The 11,490-nt window shown below is 43.1% G+C and overlaps 2 protein-coding genes across 2 annotated transcripts in view; one reads left to right on the top strand and one right to left on the bottom strand.

The window, feature by feature from the left end:
* Positions 1-1,365, top strand: part of tmem69 (transmembrane protein 69) — a 2,763-nt gene extending 1,398 nt beyond the window's left edge. Inside the window, exon 3 of the mRNA XM_056603928.1 lies at positions 1-1,365. This exon is cut by the window's left edge and continues 620 nt beyond it. Coding sequence (XP_056459903.1) covers positions 1-148 — 148 coding nt within the window. The 3' untranslated portion in view covers positions 149-1,365.
* On the bottom strand, positions 292-11,321 carry LOC130393282 (mitochondrial adenyl nucleotide antiporter SLC25A24-like). Its single transcript, XM_056603927.1, has 10 exons — positions 10,457-11,321; positions 9,672-9,798; positions 9,349-9,436; positions 7,394-7,505; positions 4,873-5,031; positions 2,895-3,047; positions 2,453-2,560; positions 1,911-2,078; positions 1,498-1,648; positions 292-1,222 (listed from the first exon to the last, which is right to left on the bottom strand). Exons 1-10 carry the CDS (start codon positions 10,646-10,648, stop codon positions 1,041-1,043), a joined length of 1,440 nt encoding a protein of 479 aa, XP_056459902.1. The 5' UTR covers positions 10,649-11,321; the 3' UTR covers positions 292-1,040.
* Between the last annotated feature and the right edge of the window lie 169 nt (positions 11,322-11,490).

The following is an 11,490-nucleotide window of genomic DNA, read 5'->3' as shown; positions in this document are numbered from 1 at the left end:
CCTGCACTACGACCTCTCTCTCCTGCCCACCTACCCCAGCTGGCTGAAGGCCCTTCGCGCCGTGTTGACCACAGTCGCTTTCCTATCACTGGTGGGCACACTCGTAATGGATGGGCTCTTTCCAGTTAAAATTATTTTTTCAAGTTAATAAAATAAATGTATAAATTCAAGGATATGTTGTTTACTATGAAGGTAAAGAAATCGATGATAAACTGTTCAGATGTCTGTATTTTTGCTTCATTCTGAAATGTGTGAAGAGAGACTAAGTCAAGACAGATTTTGGTGACTCATTACATTGTGCTTGTTTGAATGTTGTTGAATGTTGTCAGAAACAGTAGATGTTCCAAACAAACAACACCACATGTTTATTAAAATACATATTTAATGGAGATACAAGCATCTAATTCAAATTGGAAGGAAAGGCATTTCAATTGGGGGGGGGGGTGTAGAAGAGGTTTGCATTTCTGAGAAAACAAAGGAATAAGGCACACATCCCCAAAAGTTTACCTTGTTCAAAGTGTGCAAAAGCAGTCTCAACTTTCAACTAGAAAGGATACATTTTCAAGAACCAGTGGCACTCGGGTGATCAAACTCAGATGATGGGCCGATATGTCTCAAGGTAACAACATGTAAGCCTAATACAGAATTACACAAAAACTAATGGCATGAATAGTTCGGTATAGACCACCAAAAATAGGCCTGAATAAGGATACTTTTCCTTAGTGCAACTGTTTATTGATGTTCTATGTAAATAACATCTGAAACGACTTGCATATTTGCATAAAACTTGCATATCGCCTGGGATGTCGCTGGCATCCAGTGAAAAAATTGATAATTTACCAGGACTAAAATCTGTCTTCAACACCCTTATAAACCAGCACAAATAAGGTGGAATTTCAGCTTGTTCAGTCGCAGGAGATGCTGCCATTATGCAGCACTGACTCCAGGCTCAGTTGCTTCCAGGTTTCACTTCCCTCAATGCAATACAAGGGTAAAGGCTATTGAGTTGTATGCATGTTTGGGACACGGGGAGTGTTCTACTACTTCTGGATCCCCAGACCAGACCTCATGTACTCGTACACCACGTAGCTGATGCTGACGGCCGGGATGACCTTCATGAAGTTGGGCAGGATCCCGCGGTAGAGTCCGAAGAAGCCCTCCTTCTCCACGATCTTCTTCACCATCCGATTCATTGACATCTGCTCAGCACCCTCAATAGACGCTGATGAAACAGGAAGATCAGAGAGAGATGATATCCCACTGCTATGAACATCATTTAATTACATTGAAACACCACGTCATAATGAATCATTTGGTGACACTAAAAGAAAATTGGACCGGTCTATTGGTCAACAGCAATAAAGGCCTATCAACAGTTCACCCTGACTTAAAAATGAAGGTATTTAACTAGCAAGATTTCTTATCTAAATAACATTTCAGAATTAAAACAGGCTACAACACAGTGAATCTCGTGATATATATATAAGTGTTCCTTACCAGCTGCCTGCATCCGTGTTCGGATCAGAGCCAGAGGGTAGCTGGTCAGCTGGCCGCAGGTGCTGGACATGGTGCCACAGCCCAATAGGACCAGGATGCCCGGGTTGGCCGAGTCTTTGGCGTAGTTGGCCAGCCAAGCATTCTTCAAACTCTGATCAAGTAACGGTAAGAAGGAGAGGGCAGTCAACATGGTGAGCGAGAGGTCGGTACTGAAAATAAGCATGAATGACATAGCATGATACAAAAATGCATGATACTTTATTCCTCTTTGTGGTTCAGCAGATGATTAAAATGCAATTGACTGATTTTATATGCAGCTTGGAAGTAGCTTTGTAAAAGTGTCTAAATGGCTGAATGTAAATGTAACGCATGGCACCTTTAGAGCGTGCTGTGATTGACTGAATGCTACGCACCTCATACACTGCCAGATCTATCCCAGCATATGGAATGATGCCCAATATGTTGGGGAGATAGCCTTTGTAGAAGGCTTTCACTCCCTCTTTCTGGAGGATCTTCTTGGCACAGTCGAACATTCCAGTATATTGTCCGGTTTTTCTCAGAGTCAGCCTTGTCTTCATCACCTGGAACGGTAAAGGTTATTGAAGAGGCCGTTTGTGGTTTAATATATGGCCATCAAATAAATAGGGGTCTATGGTCCAATTATTATCAAGTTGATCATTTGATTTAAGTAGAGGAGGAAAACCATCTGAAATAAATATGACATTTATTTTTCATAATGCTTTTGGTGGACGGTAACACAGACCTGCTTCGGCATGTTACTCCGAAACCAAACAACAATTGTGAGCTGCATAAACACACCCTCAATGCAAACACACCAATCCCCGAATTCCATGGTGGGGCAAAGTCTGTCCGTCCAGGGCGCTTCTCACCTTATTTGACTATGAAATGCAAAATGCAAAATACAACCACCGAGCTTCACCCAGCCCTTACTCACCTCCATGGGGTAGATGGCCGTCTGGGCCGTGGCGCCCGCCAGCGACCCGGCGATGAACCGCTCGTGGGTCCGGACCTTCCCTCTGTCACTGGACAACAGCTTCTTGTACTGTCGGGAAAAGAACAGGGACAATGTTGCCGCACATCAAATGCACTGAAAGAAATGAACGTTAAACATTTCATATTCTGTTGGCCTCAAACCCGTTAAAATGGTATGATATCTAATGTCATGGGAGAGAACAGTTATTGTAAAACAGAAACTATCGTGGTGTTGTATTCATTAATAGCAGCCCTGTCCATTGACATAGGTTTGACTCCAATGCAAAATAAGAAACATTACTAAATGGGATTTCCCTCCTGAATTGGAAGTCCTTTATTGTTTTGGAATTGGTTTGGGAAGATGACATGTAAACAAGGAATGAAAAGAATGAACAAGGTTTCACCTGTTCATAAGCCATAAACTTAATGGCCGTCTCGGGAGCGATCTTGAGGACGTTGATGCCGTTCCCTCTCCACAGGGATGCGGCACCTCCTTCTTTGAGCATCTGCTTGAAACCTCCCACGAGGCTGATCTTGTTGCTTTTGGTGGAATGCACCTGTATTATAAATGGAATTGATTACACATAACTTGCATACAACATGTTTAAGTAGAGAACATAATGGCATAAAACACAATTTATTCTACTTCCTTTAAGAATGCTTTATTCTGATTGGCTGGGAGGAGGGCATTAACCCGGCAGGTTTCCCGCTGACTTGTCGGTTCTACTTGCTGCTGACTGAGCACAGCGTCATCAAATAGTAGATCAATACGCCGCTTGTATTTTTTGGAATACTTGATTCTGATTGGCTGCAGGGTGTCCATAAATCCCTGATATATGGACACCTGCTAAGTTGTTCCAGTCAAATTGTCTGTTCAGCCTTCAAAACGAGAGCTGGTAAATTGTGAAAAATGAATTGAACTGTAATCAGGTAACGCGGTAGAGGATCTGTGGAATAAAGGCTTGGACGAATTTAGAATTATAAATATGTACAATCCATAACGTTAGCTCTCTTGCTCATAGCTCAACAAGAGTGAGCAACGTTTCTGTTGCATAAGAACCTTACGGGAGGGTAATGATTGTTCCAGGTATTAGTCAAACCCTCAGGCGTTACCAGGGAAACTAAATTAAGGCATGCGAAAAACTTTATATTTGGATTGTAAAACGCATGAAAATATAAATGAGTGATCTTAATTTCAATTTCAAGTGACCATGGTATAAGCAGGTTAATGCCCTTCGAGGTGTCCAAAACATGTTTGATCGATTGTAATTAAAGGGGACTACTTTTTGAGGGGGATGAACTCAAACAGAGTATACATTTAATAAGCATGCAATACGAATAAGAAAAAGCATAATTATCAAAGTATTTGAATTATTTTATTATTTTGGCAAGCAAGAAGTAGTTTAAACTGGATAATCACCTCAAGGCAGGGCAATAAACAGTTTGATATGCCCGGCTCTTGGAAGGTTACCACCCTCGACATCGTCTCGGGCGGTGAGCCTTCCACAAGCCGGGCATATCAAACTGTTTATTGCCCTGCCTTGAGGTGATTATCCCTTACTTCATTGTTAAAGGGAGTGGTTTTTGTTGGCGTGAAACTACAGGTATGAAACTAGGGCTGTGTTATATGAAGATGTACATCGGGGGACGAGAGACAAATATCTTATTTCCCTCCATCGTTCCTACCATTATTTTAAGTTACGGCAGCATTTTTAGTACAAGTTACGAGCTGAGTTACAACAAGTACTTATTTTGGTTATTCTGTCTGTTGGAGATTTCCGAAACATTAGTTTTTGATCTTTAAAATGAGAAGACGACTAAGTCCGGAGAAAACACACATTTCTCAAACATGCACTGCTTTTCCTGTGTACTTTCTCACTGCCCAATGGCTCATTGGTAAGAGCCATTGGTGTCCATTCCAGAGGTTTGTGGTTTGATTCCACTCTGTACCTCCCTATTGCATTTCGTGGTACTGATAAATGCTTATTAAAATATATAGTCTTCACAATGTGTGTCTATTGAAAGTGTAATCTGTGTCCATCTGAACAGATCCCTGAGCTGTGTAACGCTCTGCTGAGGGACAACCCTCCACCCAGGCCCTTCGCTCCCTATACGCAGAGGACGCAGGTTCCTGGGGGGGCACCAAAAATTAAGGTTTGTAAAAAAAATATATATAAAAAAGATATATAATTACATTATTGAATTACAAAAATATATGAATGAGTTATGAAGAGGCCCACCGTTGTTTTTCCTTAGTTGTACAACAAATCACTCAATTTCGGCAAATTAGATGTTTTTACCTAATCTATAAAAAGAGCCCCCCCCCTCCCTGCACTCGCGTAGGGCTCCGAAACGGCCAGCACCGGCCCTGGCTCCCCCCACCTGCATGAAGACCTTCATCCTGTCCAGCGGGGCGGTGCCGGTGCGGGACACCGCCCCGGCCATGGCCCCGGCAGACAGCTGTTTCCACCAGATTCCCGTGGTCTTCTCCTCCTCGGTGAACTCATCTGGGATGGTGAGGCTGTCGCCGATATCCAGGACCTACGGTAGAACACCATAGAATAGGGCTCTTATTAAAACATATAAAAGGAAACCTTTAGAACCACATCGGCTTACAAACACAGGTGCCGTCGTTGCAATTCTGCCCATTATTTCTGTAGAACAGCTCCAGTTCAAGCCGGAGTGATTCGACTTGCGTTGCAAGACGGTTTTCACGGACATATAGTTGCCTTTCAAAACTGTGAGTGTTTGAACCAGAGACTTTTTTTTTTCAGAGCAATGCACCATCACACACGCTTTGTAAATAAAGGATCTTAATTGAGGAGAAAATGTTGAAACAATGTTTATTTTTTGTCGAGACAGCCAACAAAATACACTGTCCTGTCTCCTACTTAATCTCCGTGACCACATGTCACTTAACGTGGCTTAATCCAGTCTTAAGAACCCAAAATAAGATGCACTTACACTTTCGATCATGTGCAGCATCACTGAAGAACAAGTAACACTAACACTGTAAAAATCAAGAAACAATGCATGATAGCCATAAACAGCAAGGCATTTGTCTGGATTGGATATTGGTCCAATACCGGGCAGTACTATCTTTCCTATACGATCATCTGAATGACCCCAATAGTAGGTTGCCGATCACACTCAACAAGTTTGCAGGCTGCAAAAAATGTTTACGCCTAAACTCTGACAACAATGACGTTGGGTCCTTTTTTTCCTGAGGTCGAGATTTATTCAACTCGGGGGTCTGAAATAAAGGTGAGGTCCTCAAGACAAAGGAGAGCTGCTCAGCAACGCAAAAGCATCAAACAAAACAACACCTTGACAAAATGGCAGCGCCCAGCTGCCTAAAAGGATTTGGGTGTGATCGAGGCCTTAACTCGTCTATATACAGACTATACTAGAGTATTTACCCGAAAACATCCTCTTAAACCAATGGATGGGTTGGTTCTTTGTATTAGCCACTACTTTTAAGCTGATAATACATACAATCAATGTTTCCAAATCTCAATGCAAGTTCCAGCAAAATCCGCTCTTCCCTGTTAGCAAAAGTAGACTTCATCACCTCTATAAATGCTCCACACGTCTAAAGAGGGACGAAGGAATGGCTTCTATCACCCACAGTCCTGGTCTGGGTCAGCAGCTCAAAGACACCTACCACCTCCACCTCGTGGAGCCCGCTGTCGTCTTCGTAGTCGATGCTGAACCAGTTCCTCTCCTGGTTCTGCAGCAGCGCCATGACGGCTCCACGCCCACGAGGGTCTGCACCCCACACTCCCCCCTTATGGCGTCCTCTCACTCCCAGCCCCTGGTGGCCACCCCCGACCTCACCTCACCGCACTAAGGGGGGGCGGCCAAGCGAACCCAACCGCGACAAGCGTTGAGGGACCCCTCTCCCTGTCTTGCTGCAGAATCCGATGGACGAGACTGTAAATCTTCTCCTTGTGGCGTCTACCCCACTGGTCTTTGGTCCAGTGTCACCAGTAATAAGCGAGCGGTTCATTCACATCCCTCTCGTAATGTCCTGCCCACTGGAGGCTAAGTGCTTAGTGAAAGTCTTCCGTGTTCGTTCCCAAGCCAATGACAAGCTAATCCCTGCTTAGGGCCAGACGGAAATTGGCTTACCTGGGGCCTCTCTGAAGCAGCCCTACCTCGACCTAAACTCTTGAGATAACCAATCGTCAGAGCCTCAAATGTCAAAACATCGGCCATCAGGTGTAGACAACCTGACGTGCAACCATAGAACACAATATCAAAGTTATGGGAGCCTACAGCTTGACCATACATGTTGGTAACAAATTAATATACTGCATTGTAACTAATATACTGTTTTCTTTGCGTGTGGGTTGACTTCCAGAGCTGGCACATTTCAGTCATTCACTATGTTAAATATTAGAGACACAATATTAACAAGGAAGGATTATTGATCCTAGTTCTTATAACCCTATGACCCCTGAAAAAAATGCTTTGATTGAATGCATAACCCATCCACAATATACTATTCCTTTGCAAAATAGTAACTGCTGTTGCACCTCCTCAAAAAGGTGGATCTATCTGGAATTAGCAAAACATGCCAATAATCAGGATGCATTTTTGCACACACGATCAGACAGCCTATGTATTATAGACAGCCTATGTATTATATTAGACAGCCTATGTATTATGCTGCCCGTGAGATCATTCTGGCTTAAAAATGTACAGGTCTCTTCTTCACTCACTATTGTGTCCCCAACAAACGCTGGCCTGATTCCTACTATACACTGTCCCAGTCCCTCTCCCACTGTCCCAGTCCCTCTCCCAGTCCCTCTCCCACTGTCCAAGTCCCTCTCCCACTGTCCAAGTCCCTCTCCCACTGTCCAAGTCCCTCTCCCACTGTCCCAGTCCTTCTCCAACTCACCGTGGAATGCTTCCAGTAGCGGATGATCTCCTGCAGGTTAGTGGCAGGGTTGAAGAGGAAATGAGCTTTCCACTCATTCCAGTCCACCGTCATAGTGCCGTCCACATCGATGCTGCAAATCCATTAGAGAAACTGAATTAGGATTATTCATTGCGATTACTTGTGTATAATGGCATGAGAGTATTGCACATTGCACAGTACTGAATAAAACATGCATAAGAGACTGTGACAATCAATGTTTGATAGCTCCCTGTACGTTTATGCTTTATATGTAACACTAAATAGGAACACTTACAGAAGATAATTATATCAATTTTATGTTATAACTTAATTGGATTGCCCATGCATGCACGCACGCACGCACGCACGCACGCACGCACGCACGCACGCACACACGCACACACACACGCAAAGCGGTCATCTGACACCATGCGCCATCTTTTCTACCACGTGGTTCTCAACCAAGTCCATGACTCATCAAACTGCTTGCCCACTTCCTTCCTTTTATGCCAGCCAAGCACAGCCCCCTGTCCCAGCCACAAGCACCCCAAACTAAATCATTCAGCATAATTCCACTTTTGTAAGAATAACTACATGATTTAACTTAACCTCAATTAAAGTACGGTAGGTAAACTTCAGCTGTTAAGGCTGCAGCCATCGTCGTGAAACGGCTCGTTTGCGCACAAACTTTACTCCCGTAACAGACAGTGCTTCAACATGCAGAGTCATTATTGGATATAGAAACGAACAAGACCTCAACCAGACTTTTGAAATGCATGTAAACACCTTCAGCCAATCTACTTCGGACCGAAATCGGTTCATGAAGGGACAAGCGGGATCGGATAAGAACACCGAGATAACTCGATCATAGTCCGGTTTCGACCTGCATGTAAACCTGCGTCGGATTTCGTGTTAGTTAGTAACGGCGATTTATTTAAAATGGTGACGCAGAAGCCCCCTATCATCATCAACATGCATCCAGTACACACTACGCAGAAGCCCCCTACCATCATCAACATGCATCCAGTACACACTACGCAGAAGCCCCCTATCATCATCAACATGCATCCAGTACACACTACGCAGAAGCCCCCTATCATCATCAACATGCATCCAGTACACACTACGCAGAAGCCCCCTATCATCATCAACATGCATCCAGTACACACTACGCAGAAGCCCCCTATCATCATCAACATGCATCCAGTACACACTACGCAGAAGCCCCCTATCATCATCAACATGCATCCAGTACACACTACGCAGAAGCCCCCTATCATCATCAACATGCATCCAGTACACACTACGCAGAAGCCCCCTATCATCATCAACATGCATCCAGTACACACTACGCTCATCATCAACATGCATCCAGTACACACTACGCTCATCATCAACATGCATCCAGTACACACTACGCTTCATCATCAACATGCATCCAGTACACACTACGCTTCATCATCAACATGCATCCAGTACACACTACGCTCATCATCAACATGCATCCAGTACACACTACGCTTCCATTTCACCCACGGCTGAATTAAAAGTAGGCCTACATGTTCTCCTAAACGTTGGTCATCAACGAGGTTGTAAAGTAGTAACTTCGGGCACATCTGTCAAAATAAACCTTTTTTTCTGCTGCTGTGTATACAATCTTTATTCATTCATTGCGCCGCGACCGAACTGACGGGGATATTCTCTGATATTATGAATCTTAAAGACCGCATCGGGTTCTCCGACTCCCTGGGGGTTATCGCGGCCATGGTGGAGAAGGAATTGGGTGAAAGGAATTTTGGCTTTGACTCTGAAGTCCAGATTGAAACGCTACATGGAGGAGAAAGGGATTGTTGCCGCACGCGGGACAGCTGTCAGTTCACTTCGGGTCCATGTCATTTCTCCGACGCTCCATCGAAGTGAACTGACTGATAATATTATTATTACTTCATGAATACCTTTGGAGGATTTTCTTGGCTTCTTCCTGGTTTATGTCCATGCCCAAATCAGCAAGGGATTGCCTCACCTCCATGTGGTCTATCCTTCCTAATAAGAACACATAAAAGAATAATTAATGATAATGATAACAATATTGTTTCACAGCATCATCGAGAGGAGGAAATAACAAGATTGCTATAATTGATTTTCCAAGTAATGTGGCAGTTTAGTTTTGGAAAGTGCGAGTATTATATATATTTGACAAAGTATAATTATTTACACATGTTCCGATACCCAGTACCATTTGACAATACTTAACATTAATGCTGTAATATTGCTTTACCATCGTTGTTCTTGTCCAAACTCTTGAATGTTAGGCGCAATTTCTTCTCGTGGTCCTTTAGGTATTTGGAGAATTCCTCAAAATCAAGTCCTAAATCTTTGTCTTTGTCTCCAGAAGAAATGATTTTCTACAATTAAAAAGTAAAACATCAGTAATCAATCCATTTTCCATTTAATGAAATGTAGTAAAAAAAATATCTCAAAAGTTTTGGAAAATAATTCCAGAATATTATTTTCTTGGTTAGTACAACAATATGTAGAGCCAACATGAGCTCTATGATAATTGTATCAGAAGCTACAACGCTCATGTTGCAAGTTGAATTATAGTTTTGATTAAACAAGAGTGCTCTGTGCCAGGGCCATCATCTTATGAAGCAAACTGAATAATTATCAGAAACCCGCTTTACTGTGTGGAATGTCGAACACGTTCGATCTGCAAAGGTAAGTGCCTTTGTCTTAAATTAACTGGATTGATAGTAGTCCAGCAGTCCTCTTATAATAGAAGGGGTTTCTGTTAATAATAATGAATACTTATGAAAACAATAAATAATAATATACGTCATATTTGAGCCTCCATAAATAAATGGAACAAAACAATAAGGGGCCCGGCGTCTTTATGACTCATGTGAAGTGTGTAATATATTATTGGTGAAGAGCTATCAGTAGTTTAATTCAGTCTTTTAATCAAGCTTTGATAATACTACCTATTGCATTATAATTGCACCCTTATTTTGCACTTCTGCAGTGTACATGCCCATTACTGAGGCCCACACTGCGTGTGTTTACCTGTGCTGCGCCTTTTCGGAACGTGATGCCCATGGAAGTGAGGCCCGCCCGGAGCTCTGCGACGTCCACTTTTCCATCTTTATTTGTGTCCAACTTCTCAAACAGATCCTCGTATGTTTTGGACGCGTCTGTTGCACAACTGCAGTCAGTGAACACCAACCTCCTTATGGCTTGGTAGTACATCGTTGACATTTAAGTTTTCGGAAAAGTAGCCTCCACGTAATGGGGAAACGGTAGAAACTGGAGGCGGAGTAATGCGCAACTTCTGGGACCAAAAAAATAATACGAATACTATAGCGGTACACAATGATTACAAAAATACACAGGCTACTATTTATAATTATACTAATACTACGACTACTAATAGGCCTACTACTACTACTGTTAGCTACCTATAGAGTCTAAATCGACCCGATCCCGTATGCGGATGAGAATCAGCCGCGTTGATCAGGGTGTGGAGCATGGACCTAGACGTTCGCTCCGACCTCCTCTTTTAGGGCTTAGACACTCCCTTAGATAGACCCTGATATAGCTTGTTCAAACACCGCGGTATGTTCATGCGTCATGGTCCCTATAAGCATAGCCCCACTCCTTGCTTTTTGATGTAGGCCTACTTTAACCATCTTTTATTTGATTAGACTTCTGCTGTTTCAGCTAATAGCCTGCACTGAGATCCATTTCCACGACATCTGCCTAGTGGTTTTAAACCCCCAGGTCGTCTAAAACCATGAGGCGTGTGCATTATTACCATGGCCTGTCAGTATAAGAACATTGGTCATCACCGTGTTCGTTACATTTTTAACTCGACCAGTGAATCCAGAATCTGATGAGTGGAGGCTGATATGAAAATGGGAACCATGGGCGGAGAATGGGCCGCCATGGGCGGTTTCTCCGCCCATGGAGAAACCAGGAATAATAGGTTTTACAGTATTAGCTGAAATTGTTAACAAAATGATGAGGCAAAAAGCCTACGACGGAGAACGAACCTCGTCGTTATTAATTAATTAATTAATTAATTGTCTTTATTCTTTGGC

This window comes from Gadus chalcogrammus, chromosome 12 (assembly GCF_026213295.1).
Source record: "Gadus chalcogrammus isolate NIFS_2021 chromosome 12, NIFS_Gcha_1.0, whole genome shotgun sequence".
In the NCBI taxonomy this organism is placed as follows: Eukaryota; Metazoa; Chordata; class Actinopteri; order Gadiformes; family Gadidae; genus Gadus; species Gadus chalcogrammus.
This window is presented reverse-complemented; position numbering and strand designations above follow the sequence as displayed.